At 39.0% G+C, this 15,321-nt stretch overlaps 1 protein-coding gene across 1 annotated transcript in view; it reads right to left on the reverse strand.

Moving 5' to 3' along the window:
* The window catches only part of rimbp2a (RIMS binding protein 2a), a 78,651-nt gene that overhangs the window by 23,165 nt on the left and 40,165 nt on the right, over positions 1–15,321 (reverse strand). Inside the window, exons 6-9 of the mRNA XM_059357808.1 lie at positions 14,019–14,108; positions 11,984–12,106; positions 7,066–7,170; positions 1,286–1,490 (exon numbers count right to left, since the gene is read on the reverse strand). Of these exons, the coding sequence (XP_059213791.1) occupies positions 1,286–1,490; positions 7,066–7,170; positions 11,984–12,106; positions 14,019–14,108 (523 nt within the window). The remainder of the gene's footprint in view (positions 1–1,285; positions 1,491–7,065; positions 7,171–11,983; positions 12,107–14,018; positions 14,109–15,321) is intronic.

The following is a 15,321-nucleotide window of genomic DNA, read 5'->3' on the forward strand; positions in this document are numbered from 1 at the left end:
CTTTACACTTCTTCAACATTGTCAGACTTTTGACGGACGATTTAAATTTTTTAAAAAACAGTATCAAAAGCAACAGAAACAGAAATAGTCTTTTCTTTCGTTGCATTCTTCTTCTTGTCAAAACCTTGTACAGAGTGAGAACAAGCCAATGCTGCCGTTTTCAGCCAAGATACTGTGTAAGATCAAAATTCTACACTGGTAGTGACTTCCCAATCTCAAGGTAGCTATGTCCTAAATCATAGCTTCTTCCTCTAAATGGGAACATATTTTACTAAATGAAAATCAAGCTGTATTAAAGAAGATTTGAATGTAGTGATTAAGATGATACACTCATTAGGAATATTTTTACTGAGGTAATAAATCAAGTAAGAAGTAGAGTAATTTTCTCATAGAGTTGTACATATACAATACCTGTTGGCCATTAGAAAGAATGCAGGTTTAAGGCACTTCTGCGTTGGCTAAACATTTCTGGCCAAAATCAGCATTGAGAAAATATATGAAATCTTAATTGAACCAGTATAAACTAGGGATGGGAATAATTAATCGATGCTCGATTAATGGTTGTTAAGAATTTGGTCGATCACATGGAATTTTTAATCTATCTGTGTATTTTTTAATTTGATCTTTGACTGCACATCAGTACTCACTGAACTGAAAACTAACCCGAGCGTTCAGTTCTGCGGCTGTACGTGAATAAGCAAATGAGCTGAGAATTAGTTGGATAAAGCTACAGTTTGCAAACTTAAAGTTGCAATAACAATTATAAAACACACAGAAACACAAGAGTATTAATTTGAGCAAAATTAACTAACTAGATCTTGCTAGCATGAATTACTAGGTTTAATATGATCCAAAACACATTTAAATATGCAAGATTACTGTGAAAACTAACCTCATGCCTCTTCGGGGGCAAAAACATAAAACATTGAACTCCTTGATGTTATCTTTACAGTTTAACCTCACTTGAGCTAGATTTATGATCGACAGGAAGTCTCTTATCGTCCTTTCAATATAAATAAAAGCATCCGTTATCGAAACAAGCTTTTCATAGTACTGTATATTTATCTTTTATTTGGCCCCTGTATGCATGTTTTTATACATACTGGAATATGTATAAAAATATGGTGAGTTGGCAGGTTTCTTCCGAATGCCCATCTGTAGTATAAACCATGAGCAATAATAATAATTATAACAATAATGAATTGCAAAACATGTGAAAAGGCAAAGCACGACAAGGCAATTATCTTTTATACAGCACATACCAGGTGAAATATGTATGACCCACCTGTCTCTTTCTTGGTTCCAAATCCAACAATGACTTGTGAGAGTTTCTTCTCCGATGAGAAAGGGATCTGGGATGTGGAAGCGGGATTAATTTTAAGGATGTCCACAGTTTCTGATTGCAAACGGAAATTCAGCAGCTCATTGGACAGCTGGTGGAAGTGTTCACTCTGTGACCTGCATTTCTGCTCCAGGTCACGAACCTTGACCTTTGATAGACAACGAAGAGAGCGGAGGGGGGTGGTGATGGTGGTGATGGTCGAGAGATGGGAGAGAGAGAGAAAAAAGGAGAGGTAAAGAGTGAAACATGAGGGAAAGTACACATCACACAAAGCATGGGTGTAATTCATCACATGTAATGTTCAGATATGAATTCTCTGAAGAGTAGCCAACGTTTCTATTTCTATTTCCACTTCCATTAATGCTGATCAGACACAGAACCAATTAGGAAAGGATCCCTAAAGAGCCACTTTTCAGCATATAGCAGCATGTTATATTGAAACCACTGCAGTCTAATCAAAGCATATGGAAGCAAAGAGTCATCGGCACTGCTGCAGCTGCTGATACATAACACTGTTAAACCGTGATAACGAAGCCTGAATGGTGCAAAGAGTTAAGAGGATTATAACACTTACAGTATAGACATTAAAGATGTCATATCATGGATATCATATCAGGGGAAGTCAAGGAAGATGGATGGGGTGTGCTGCGAGTATAGTAGAACTCAATCTCATTCAGTGCACATATAGATTCTCAATTTGCACAAAATACCCACTAAAGGCTTTGGAAGCTTTAGTGATTTGCTAAAAACTCACACATAAAACTAATCAGGGAGGAAAATAAATACCTGAAACATTCTGTCCTTATTGTTCTGTTCAGACAAAAAGGGGGGAGACAGAAAAAGTAAAGAAAGAAGAAAAATTAAAAGAAAAAAACACAGACACATAGAACCAAACACCAATAAAAAGCCATTGGAGATGATGCAAAAAAAAAAAAAAATCAGATACTTATCAGTGCAGATAAATATACAAAAGCAACATCAAATTAAAGTCAAATCAACTCAAAAGAAAGACACATTTATGTTTGGCAAACTGAAAAAAGCCAAACAAGCACAAAATGAATGAAGACTTTGGTTTCAAAGAAAAGAGAAGAAAGAGATTGGTTTATTTGTTTGACCCTACAAACAGTGAGGCTGTGTTTTTCTTCCTGTTAGAGTGTTTGCTTTCCTATTAGTGCAGAGAAGCAGGCCTGTGACAGAGACTATAAATTGTTTCAATGGATTTGCAAGAAGAAAAGTTAACTCCTTGACGGTGGAGTTTCCATTTCTCCCACCAAACTCTTGATGTTTGTCTGAGCCGAACTACGGCTGCTTGCTCAGTGAAATCGTATTAAAGTGCTTCGGATGGATAATAACATGACCTCACTTGAACTGCACTCAAAGGAGTCTGCACCCTGTTGTCGTGACAAAAGGATTTAGAGTGAAATGAGAAAATAATTTTGGTTAGATGAGCCGGTGACAAGCATCTTATAGACTGTGATGAAACACAGCAGGTCAGTGATTTGATCATAGGGAAATTAAGTAAAAGGTCAGCCTGGTTGCAGGATTAATAGAAGTCTGCAACCGTGGTGGAAGTTTAGATTAATATTTCACATCATAACTGTACAGAAAACCTACAGGGAGACAAAGAAAGAGGTAGGAATAGAAGTGCAAACACAGAAGCTGAGCTACTGTTTGTTTTAAATTCTCTGCTGTATGAGTCACACACTGGTGTGGAGTATTGAATAACCTACACGGTATCACAGTGTTTGTTCTCATCTACTTCTGGGCAGGAAGAGGCCAGTGTACTGTCTGTGGAATTAAAATTTCAAGCCATAATTTATGCCACACCACCTGTTTCAGGGCAGAGGGCATCGGCCAGCACCCTGACGCTGCTCCTACATCATGCATCTCACTGAATCAGAACCAATTAGGTGTTAAAAATACCCAGATCTGCTACGGCTCTTCCACATCTATGGGTCCGTGGAGCAAACACATCGCTAGCAGTGGTGGAAGAAGTTTTCAGATCTCTTACTTAAGTAAAAGTACTAATACCACACTGTGAAATGACACCACTACAAGTAAAAGTCCTGCATTCAAAACTTATTGATATAAAAGTACAAAAGTATCAGCATCAAAATGAACTTAAAGTATCAAAAGTAAAAGTACTCGTTATGCAGAATGGACCCACTCAGATTGTTTTATATATGCTTTATGTAAGCAGCGTTTTCGTTTTCTCAAGATAGGGCTCATTTAAACTACTTAATATACTGCTACCTTGAATAGGAATAAAATAATTCCAGCCTGTTCTCCCGTCAAAAAACGTATATTAAGGTTGTGTGTACAGGCAGTGAAAAACGAGCTATGTGTCCGTATTTCACCGTCCGCTGCAATGCGGTCGCCGCCATCTTGCTATTGTAGTAGTGATTGACAGCCAAGCGAAGTTTTAAATAGGTGGATTCCCACATTTGGTTGGAGACATGTGAAAACAAAAGTAAACCATTTCCAGCATTTCCGTACATTTATTTACTGTTTAAACTGTCTTTTATAACGCCTTACCATAACTTTTTGCCCTAAACCTAGGTCAGTGGTTTTACAACATAAATCCACAGAAAATACAGCCTTTTTTACAACCGCAGACCGTGCTGTAATTTGTGGTACTGACACACGACCCCCTGTGCAGTTTATGTTACTTCTTGACTTTTCAAATGTTACTGGACCAAATAAATCAAATTCTGATTTCTTCGTCATTTTGCGACAGTTAGGACATAAAAATAAAAAGTCTAAGTCTAATAAAAAAGTCTATTTACAGATATCTCTTGCCCAATGAAGGTCTGTGGGAGAAAATATTTCTGGGCCTAATGGCATCACACCCCTTTGTGTGGACTTGGTTGGCACTCTTCCTGGGGACTTATCGTCATGCCCCCAGTTTGTAGAAGCCGACAGGAGTATCGACGTGGAAGCTAAGCAATGAACAGCTATGGACAGAGCAGCAAACCTATAGGCCCTGTTTAGATGGAAATTATCTGGACAGAAAACGCAAAAGTGGTGTTGCGTTCTCACTTTATATTAGCATTTAGACAAACGTCTTTAGGGGGAAATCTGCGTGGATACGGTGACGCAAAAAGTTAGAGAAATTTGACGTAGTATGCACGGCAGGTGGCTAGATGGTACCGTGAAGCACTGCCACACAACACCATCAAGAGCTCATGCATGCGTAGACACTTCTCTTCTCTCCTGCTTCTCTTCCTAGTAGCGCTCCACGGTCTTGTCCAAAGCTAGTGCATCAAAAAATTGCCCTAGGTAATTAATGCGCCTTCACTGTTCTGTTATATTATCTGTGATAATTCTGCTTAACTGCTGAAATGACTCCAGGATAGTTATCAGAGCCGCTAGGGTAACTTGCATGTCTGACTGATGCAAATAGTCCGACATGTTGTCGTTTGCCTGGACTGCACATGGATGTTACGTAAACGCGCATACGAGAGCCAGCGTGAGCTGATCAGAGCATACTTCAGACGGAAACGCAATGATGGAGCGTTTTTAAGATTTCCACTCTGAAGATTTTTTTGCGTTTCTAAGCCCCAAAAATGCCTTCGGCATCTAAACGAAAGGCACATCTGATAAAATATTTTGTCGTTTTCCCCTGAGAGTGTTGTCGTGTAAACAGTCCTTTATTTTAGCCACCAAGGGTTGCAGGGCTTAAGGTTCATTTGGTAACTTTTGTAAAAACTTTTTTTTTTCTTCTTTTCTTTTAAAGATATTTTCTGGAACTGTCTCTACTGTATATCCTAGGAGTAGCACAACCCTGTTTCCATAAAAGTAGGGGACAAAAAACTTTTTGGAAATATACGATTAATTCTGAATTTGATGCTTTTTGTTTTTATTTACATAGGGGGAGATCACTCCACTGTTGCTCTTCCTGAGGTTTCTTCTTTTTTCCTGTTAAAAGGGTTTTTTGAGGAGTTTTTCCCTGGCTGATGTGAGGGTCTAAAGGAAAATCTGTGATTTGTGATTTTATAATATATAAATAAATAATATATAAATAAATTTGACTTGACTTGACTTACATTTGAAACAGTGTCCCAACTTTTTGGGAATCTGGGCTGCACATGCTTTGTTAGCTAGCTTGCTAATTTCACCATAATTTCATGCTGCACTGGTCACAGAAAATGAGCCAAACAGCGGGCTGTTGACCCTCTGTGTCTAAGAGTCGCTCCATCTCACTCCTCGTGGCTTTTTCATCGAGAGAGAGTGAACAGAACTCTAGGTCAAGCGAGGGTCGTAGTTAATTAAGTATAAGTTGCAAAGGATTTGCAAATCATTGCATTCTGTTTTTACAACGTTTTTGTCCCAACTTTTTTGGAATCAGGGTTGTACTTGAGGATGTTTTGGTGACAGGTGACACTGAGTCTAAACTGGGATCCGTGTTTGTTTATGTTACTGAAGTGTACCTCTAACAGGTGTACTGCTCCCTCATGCTCTTGGTCAGCTTGAACTCGAGCTCGCAGAGAACACACAGAAACACACAGTGGCAGCTGACACTGTGATCACAGTCCATGAGGTAGAATAGACAGCACACAGCTGACATACTGTCAACGCAATACCCTGGCAGAGGCTCACTGGTTGATCACAGCACTGGTACTTGAAGAGATGCCTACTCGTGATGGCACGGCTTTGATGAGCAGATTTATTTTGGGGTATGTTCGTGTCTAAGTGGGAGCTGGTAGCGGAAGTAAAAGCACAGTTTTCAACATTTTAACACTTCCTTGTGTAATTGTAAAATTACTTGGATATATTTTATGTCCCTTCAAAACAGACATCAGTGCAAATGCAGGACAATAAGCAGGTAGAAAGATAAAAAACACACAGATTGCTGAGGAAGCAGACACTATTCAGCTCTTTTATGACCATATCAAAGCCTAGGTGGTCTAATCCGGAGAATATTTACATATCAGTCATTTGAATAGGAAGATTTTGAATGGGCTTTTTGTTTTATCCGTGTATAGAGTGTAAACAATTACCAGTATACGGTATGAGGCTGCAACATGAAATAAAAGGTTTAAAACTCAATATTTGTTAATTTAACAATTAAACATCAGGTGTGAATGAGTGTACTTAAGACTTTGTTCAAACTCTTACATTTAGATGTACTTGCAATCCACAAATCTGGGACATTGGTTAACAGTATGGTAATTTAACATCTTAGACATTTGAACATCCTCAGAAGTATCAAAATAACTTTTAGTTTAAATCCACATTTCCCTAATAATAGTTATAGTTTTATTTAATAATTTTTAGCAGAGTATGACTGTGTCCAATTCTTAAAAAGGTACTAGACAGAATACAACACCTCGAAAAAAAAACGTCTGCACATTGGAATATGTTCACAAGGTGTTTAAATTTATCAACAACTAGAAAGGCAACCTTCTCAGCAGAGAGCTGTTCATCACACTATCAGACAAAATGAAAGGTGTTGTAAGCTGAAACTGCATTTCGCATAAAATCTGTTGGTTTTTGGACAGCTTTCTGAGGTCTTTATATTTTCTGACACAGTAGCAGCGATTCAATGACGGTGATTCAGCACAAACTGGCTACTGACACATCAATTACTGAATGAGGAGATTCAGTTTGTCACTGCTCTTATCACAAAATCAATGACAAAGGAGGGTTATGTCAAAAGTATAAAGAAAAATAAGCTTCCAATGACCAATTTTCTATTTTTGCCTTTATCCATAAATCCATACCTTTTGCAGTTGATTGATCTCCTTCTGCTTGGTGTGAAGGGCCACCAAGGCTTGCTCATGCTCTATCTGCAGCTGCTGCTTCAGCTCTACAGCCTTGTGCATATGCTGCAGAGAAACAGGGAGAGGCAGAAGAAGTGGTCATGTTGAAGGATGTTATTTAAAGATGAAATATTGAACTATTCCTTTAAAGTCAGATATTGCAATCTGGCCCTCAAATGTTGAGTTCACTGTGGAATTGAAATACAGTATGAGCTTTTCATATAATTGTAATGTATAAGTGTAAAGTATGTGTATCATATACAACCCACTGTATACTCCGAACTGACTCAGACAAAGCTGTCACGCACGGTAACCCACGCTGATCCTAAATCTACCCTTTCCCAAATTAGCCGAGTCATGACTATACAGTATCTATCCGCAGAGTCACGACCAGCTGCCACATCTTGCAGAAAAAGAGTTGAGGCCATAAGATGTTTCAACGGGCTTAAGAAGAAAAGACAGCTTAAAAAGCTCTGACATTCATCATTTTCTCTCTGTGTTCTCTCTCCCTTGAAAAAAAGAAAAGCCTCTTTACCTCCCGGAGTGGCTTCGAGGTGTCCTGAGCAGGCAGCCACCGCTTTGCATAATCAGGGAGAAGTTCTAAGCTGCAGAGGACTGGGCTGGCTGAGAGGCTGTCACTGGAGCCTTAGTGAAAAATACTTTTTTTTTAAAAACTTGTGGATATTCAGGGAGGGCTTGATGAACTCACCTACATTTTCAGTAAACACCCTGTGATGTCATGTTAAAGCAGAAACAGACATTGATTTTAAACCAACAACTTGTTTTACACAAGCCTGCAGCTCCAGCCCTGAGACTACTGTTAAGCTTTCTTACTATTACTGAAGCCTCAATACAAGAGGAGATACTCCATAATGTGTTGAAAAATGGTATTTGTGTATTACACAACACTGTAAACACTGATGTTTATGGCCTAGCTGAGCTGCAGCCCCGAAACAAGGGGCAACCTCTGGTCCTGAAGACTGAAGTCATATGGAAGTGTCTTAAAGCTGCATTCTTTCTAATGGCCAGCAGGGGGCGACTCTACTGGTTTCAAAAAGTCTGTATAGAAGTCTATTTTAATTATCCTAATTTTATACGTTTTTACCTCCGTTGACATTTTCGAGTTTAGTTATTCAATCCAGCATAATGTTTATATTGTATATTATGGACCCATTAAGAGTTAAATAGATGATAAAGCAATGTGTACTTTAGGACAGAGCTCACTTGTGATTGACAAGTTGCAGCTATGCCAGCCTGAACTTTGACCCTTTCACAGCGTGTTTTCACTTCAAAATAGTTACATTTGGTCACTCAAAAATCTTGCTATAGGGTGTGGCTACTATGGCAACCTATCAATCAGGACAGAGGTGTAGCAATGAGTTAATTGCCTTAAAATGTCTTGTTCAGCAATCGGTTGTATTAAAAGTTACTGTAAGGGGTCCACTGTTAATTTTTTCCAGTAAGTATGTTCGGCTTTGAGCCCTTTATTTTGCTAGCCAATATTAGCTTCCGAATTAATATCACCACTAACATGAAATATGGATGCATCTTGCTAACCAATCTAGCGTTAGCTTGTAACTTAGGCTTGCTATGCTAACGGTACCTGCTCCCGCCATGCTGGTCACCTGTTTAACCTCTTAAGGGCCACCCGCCTGTACATATATGGTCACTTTTGGGTCCAGAAAAACAAGATGGAAACAGCCAAAATGCCAAACTAAAAGCTTCAAAACATACATTAGGTTCGTTGTGTATTTAGTCTGGTTTGTGGACCAAATAGAAAAAGATTTGAAGAGTGGCGCGTACGAAGGTGGCAGACTGGAAATCTATTAACATTATCATTTCTTATTGGTTGAGAAGTTGGTGGTGAAAATGTAAACAAACATGGAACCGAGCACAAACTGAGTACCTTTAATTATACCAGCTGTAATCTACTCTGGTGTTCACCAAACTAATTTGGAGAGAAACGTTCAGAATGAGCTCCTATTGAGGCTCTGGGTTGTCAATGATGTTGATCCATTATTTCCAACGTGCTGTGATTAGACACATGTATAATCAGAGAAGGCGAGCTTTGATGCTCCTACCACGATCTGCTTCTACCACGAAGGTTCATAGTAAGTTATTTTGAGTAATAGGTTGATAATTCTGCAGTGACAAATTAGCTTAAGCTCAGTGGTAGCACACAGAGTGAAACTGAAGATTTTGAATTGAATCAGACTTAAGGCAGGACTCATCATCCTCTTCAGTGACAGTTGTAACAGGCCACTTTATAAGAGCCACGATACCTTTGAATTGCGTATTGCTTTTTAAAAATATTTTTTACATCTCTTATATGACAGAAAGGCCCAGAATAACTTGGTTCATGCAGACATGTGTCTTGACTCCCCCATAGAATAAATGACAGTGAGTCTTTTGTTACCAGATTATATAACCTTAAAACCAAGATTGACGGCGTGGTATCTCATTAGTTTTGACTAAAGAACCTTATTTTGAAATTAATTAAGTCTGTATTTTTCCGGGTTTTTTTTCATGTTGTGTCTCCTCAATCTCTGCTTTCTCCACCCACATCGCCCTGTGTAATTTTCTCTAAATAGTCTCTTTGTCTTCATAATCAATACACAATGAGAAAGTGACAAACCTTTCTTTGCTGTATTAGGGAGCGGGTCAGTTTTTCTCAGATGGGTACATTTCTCTCTCAAATATCCTGACAAACAGACAATCGATAAGAGATGCAGGGAGGCGAGGATTTGTAATGAGAGTGCCTCTCACGGCGCAGTGAGACTGTGTCTGATTACTATTGGCAGACCATAACACGATGAAAAAAGAGCCTCTCCATGAATCCAATGACACTTCACCTCTTGAGCTGCATCACTTTTCTTCTAAAGTTTTCTTAGAAAACAAACACATGGGAGATGGGAGATTTTCCAAAAGAGACAGCGAAAATCAGGCTTGAAAAATCTCCAAATCTGATGAATGGTGTGAGCCAAACAGAGCCACTGAAGTGAACGAGGGATGAGAGAGTGCAGATGGGAATAGTAGAGAAATGTGGTGAGATACACGGTTTGTCAGTGAAAAATGGAGAGATGGAATAAGTGGTGATAAAGGAGGATAAAGAATTTCAACTTGGGTTTCCTAATTCTTTCGCTTTGCCTACTCAGCAGTAACACGTGTGTCGGGTTTGCCTTAGAGACACGTTGCTCAGTAGTTTTCTCCACCAAAGAACGGGAGAGATGAGGCAGAAATTATCCTAGATTTACAGTATCAATCCCTGAACTAAATTTAGATTGATTTACATAATTTAATCCATAACTGCAGATAATTAAATGTGGGGAGAGAAAGGAAATGTGTTCCTTAGGGGCAATATTAAAAATGGTGAATTGGAATCCTTTGATCAAGTAATCCGAGAGTTTAGTTTCAGCAGGTAAAACTCTAACTGACAGGATATCTGAATTCTCCCACAATATTCATTTTGTCTGATATTATTAAGTTATCTTTAAGATAGCCACATGGTCTTTTTTTACTCCACACCCTTTGCCAGATTACTAAAACTACCACAGCACTAGAGTTTGGTCGATGTCCTATTTTGCTGGGCCGGTCCAGTGTGCCAGTTTGGTTTTATGCCAACTGGCTGAAGGCGCATTTGTCAATGTGACATGTTCTGGTAAATTAAATAGCAGCCTACATCAGTTGCCTGTGTTGGCCGCATCACAACACAAAATCCAACTTGTATTACACTGTTTTCCACACATATATTCCTTGGTGAATACTGGTGGAAGGAGAAGACGCTGTAATGGAAGGATGGACATAAACTGTGTGTAACAAGTGAATGTAGCAAATATGACATCACTTGTTGAATACCATTTTGAAACCTCAAGTTTGGCTTTTTAACCCAAATCTTGTTTTTTTGAGGCACGAAGTGTCCATATTTGGATGAGAGGGTGCATCTGACTTAGAACCCAAGGACACTACACACGTTAACCAATACTCCTGACATGCTGCTAAGCTAACACTGTTAGCTTCCATAACTCATGGTAAACCAAAAACAAGTTCAGGGCTATTTATATGTACACAGTGCCAATGATAGGATAGGGTTGGCAGTGCTCCACTTTTGTCCTGATTGATAAAAAGATAAATGTTTCCCTTGTCAACTTGTCCAATTGTCAATCACAAGGTAGCCCCGCCCTAAAGCATACCCTGCTTTATCATCTACTTTGCTCTAAATGGGACCATAATTTACAAAATAAACATCATGTTTCATTGAAGAAGACTTGAAACTAACAATTGGGGCCTAAAAACCTCCTAAACACATTAGGAAAAGTTTAGTGAGTTAACAAATCAAGTGAAAAGTAAAAGTCTACACTGTAAAAAAAAAATAAAATAAATAAAAAGACCTGTTTAATTTACGGTAAAATACCGGCAGTTGTGGTTGCTAGAACTTCACCGTAAAAAAATACATTGAGTGGGTTTTCTACTGTAAATTGAAAGGTAAATATCAGCAAAAACTGTAATTTAGACTGAGTAGACCCTTCATTTTTAGGGTAATTTTGTCCTTTAATTTTACATGTGTGTTTTCTACAGTTTAAAAGTTTTGTACTATTTCTTGATTGACGCTAATTAAAAGCGTCTACTACGGTGATATTCAATTTTTAATTTTACGCCCTATTTCTGATGCACTTTGGCAGTGTTTCACTGTATTTTCTACAAACATTTTTTACAGTGTATACAATTAGATTTCTTTTTGCAACTACTGGAGTTGCCCCCTGCTGGTCATTAGAAAGAATGCGGGTTTAAGGCAATTTTGCACTGGCTTCACTTTTCAGACCTGGAAGTCTATGTGGATGAAAAGAAAGATGATTTGTATTTAGATATAGTGACATCTCACCTTGAGAACCTCTTCCAGGTTCTCCACTTTGCCTTGGAGGTGGCTCCTCTGCTGCTGGGCCACGTCTCTCTCCTGGCTCACTACAGCAAAGGTCTGTCTCAGCTGCTCATAGTCTGATTGCACCTACGTGAACAGAAAGAGTCCAGATGCAAGGGAGGGAGGGACAAGAAAAAGATAAAAAAAAGAGCAAGAGGAGGTTAAGAGGATTATAAACAACATGGATATAAAAGGCCATAAAAGTCAGTGGAGACACAGGCAAATAGAGAAACAATGTAAGGGAAAACACTTTCATTTCCTCCATGTTTTTTTACTTGAAGAGCTCCAGAATGTACCCATTATTCTATTTTTTGTTTAAGAGGGGGGAGAAGCATGCAAATTTTATGAGGTTTGTTCTTGCAGTAGACCTACTTTTTACATTTATGAATAGAGGCTGTTCTTTTTTTTTTCCCTTTTTTTGCTGGAGGGTTGATTTGGAGTTCACAGTCTGAAGAGAAATTAATCAGCACATTTCAATTTAGCCTTGATGAGACAGAGCTGCTGACTTGAGCGTTCTGCGTCTCATTGCTTCATCAGTCAGAGGCCTTGAGCTAAGCTGGTGCCTCTAAAGGTGGCCTCATAGGATCGAACAGAGCCATTCCTCAGCCATACACCAATCATCTCATTAACTAGCAAAATAGATGAGCATACAATAGATAAACTTGCAGAGAAATAGACTGTTGCAACGGAAATTAGTTCATTCATATTGTAGAATTTATGACTGGAGCTCCAGTACCATCTGAGCTAAGTCGGACAAGCAGCTTAAAAATAATTTTCAAGCTTTTATCAAGATACCCAAAGATGCTTTACATGATAAATTAAATTAGATGAGTATTTCTTAAACTAAAATATAACATAAACCCAGAATAGAGCAAGATATAACATCATTACAACATTAAAAAACAGTAGTATTTTAATCAAAACATGGGTTACTATTAAAATCCCCCCTACATAAATATACATTCTGTCCTTAGCTGTGTCACTCAATCAATAATATTTAAACTATCACTATATTCAACATATCCCAGTCAGTAATGCTGATTTTATAACAAGACAAAACAAGAGCATCATTATGAATGCACAATAATCTTTTTATCCATCTCGATTTTATCTCATTTACCTTGTTTTCAAAATGATTGGAAGTCATAATCATGAATATAATTTTTTTTTTAAACGTCAAAAGTCAACACACAGCAACCTGACTCGCCATAGAAAGTATATTTTACTTTCTCTAATGATATTACCACTTTCTTGTTTCTCTTCTCTTCTTTTCACACTCTCATGTTCTACTTCTTTTCATTCCTTCATTTTTTTTCTCTATGCATGTTCCACCACATGCCGCCTGTGTCTATGCCAGGGCTGCCCTTACAAGCCACTCACACTCATTCATACTGTATATCTGGCAGGGACTGGACACACTTTTGCCCCCACTTCCTTTTCATCTCTGTGCCCACCTTGTCGGCTGCACAGATGGCATCTTTTTGTGCGGCACGGTGGAGCAAAAAGCTCCGAGCTGAATCCCTGGACACGTGTCAGATTTGCCCCCTCTGTGAAAGTCACTATTAGCGCCAGAGTAGCTAATCGCCTACCATCACAGACTGTCTCCGTCTGGGTCTGTGTGCGTGTTTATGTATGCATGTGTGAAGTGGGAGACTCTGGCTGACTATGCCAGTGAAAGACATAATGAAGGGAAGGGGAACATTTTAATGATGTGTGTGTATAAGATGGAAGACATAATAGCACATATAAAGAGGCAATATAAAGAAGCAGCACATGATGGCATACAGGGTGGTGATAACAAGGCTGCAGGTGTATTGATCTGCAGAGATGGATCAGACTGCAACATATGACTGATGTTAGAGCCATTTATAAGACATGTATGTGATATGTAGCCTATATCACTACTAGTGCATTATACAACAGATTTGATCATTAATCATGGCATGGTAGACCATTGATCATTGTTGTGTGTGTATCCTTGCCTTTGTGAAAGCCGTACCTGGTCATACTTGGACGTCTTCAGGTGTTGGTTGATCAGCTCAAGGTTCAGACGATTTTTCTCCTGCAAGGCAGCATGGAGCTTTACTTTCTGAAGAATGAAGAAGAGCAGGAAAGGAAAGTTTAGTGCTTTGTTACATTACAATGCATTGTCTACGTCAGTGCAAAGACTTTCATGTCTGACAGTATCATGTATGCGAGCCACACAGCACAACTCCATCTTAAAACTATTATATAAGCGACAGATGAAAGACTCAGGTTAGTGCCGATCCCTCCCTCCGTCTGTACGCATGTGTGTGCGTGGGGCTAAGCTTTTCTCTAAGATGCTGTCTGAAGGACAAAAACCCACAGCTGCATACTGTCACCCTCCATTTGGTATGTGGCATTAGGAACAGAGGGGGGGACACAGGAAGAAGGGGATGAGGAGAGGGATGGAGGGTTAGAGGAAGGAAGATGGGATGGAGGAATGGTGGAGGAATAGGAAGTGGGAAAAGGTTTTAAGGGAGTAATATTCTGGAAAAAGAAAAAAAAACGAGGAGATGAAAGGAATATGGGAGTGCTGAATGTGTCAGCTGAATGCTAAATAAGCAAATGAGTGCATAATGTCAGTAAAAACCCAGCCCGCTCAAGATGAGATTAAGTTGCATACCACGTAAAAAGGATTTAAAAAGAGGTGTGCAGTTCCTGTCTGCACTCTCCGCTGCCCAGATTCACATTCAGAAGTTGTCATGCCGCTGGTGCTGCAGGTACTCAAGCATTACATAATTACGGCAGACTCAAACTAGGGCAACGCTCTCCTCCTATCACAGCTCTGAGCATTCAAGAGTGATTTCACTGCGACTGGTCATATCCCGGCATATAATACCACTTCATGCTCGTGCACTGAGCTCATACTGTTGATTGTCATTCTGGGCATCACGACTATAATATGTGGATAAGTCATTTATAATAGCAGGCTGGACTCTATTCAGCTTTGTCTTTAAACATAAAGCAACAGGAGTCGACCACAGATTTTATTTGGCGGTGCATCTAGCAGGATGAAATGGTGGCTTCAAGGCCCATAGGATTTTGTTTCAACTTGTCTTACTGATCTAAAAATATTGCCCCCCTCATAAAAATAAGTAGATTTGTTGTCTCCTGAAGAGGATTTAATCCAATTGCCTTGTAAATATGTGTCATAAATTGATGAAAAAAACAAACAAAAAATGCATTCCAGCTCCATAAAGCAGCTGTCTGTGATGTTTTTATCCTACACCGACAAGCTGCAGCATCTAAACACTGTGATACACCACACATAGATGCAA

The sequence above is a fragment of the Centropristis striata genome, chromosome 19, assembly GCF_030273125.1.
Source record: "Centropristis striata isolate RG_2023a ecotype Rhode Island chromosome 19, C.striata_1.0, whole genome shotgun sequence".
Classification (NCBI taxonomy): domain Eukaryota; kingdom Metazoa; phylum Chordata; class Actinopteri; order Perciformes; family Serranidae; genus Centropristis; species Centropristis striata.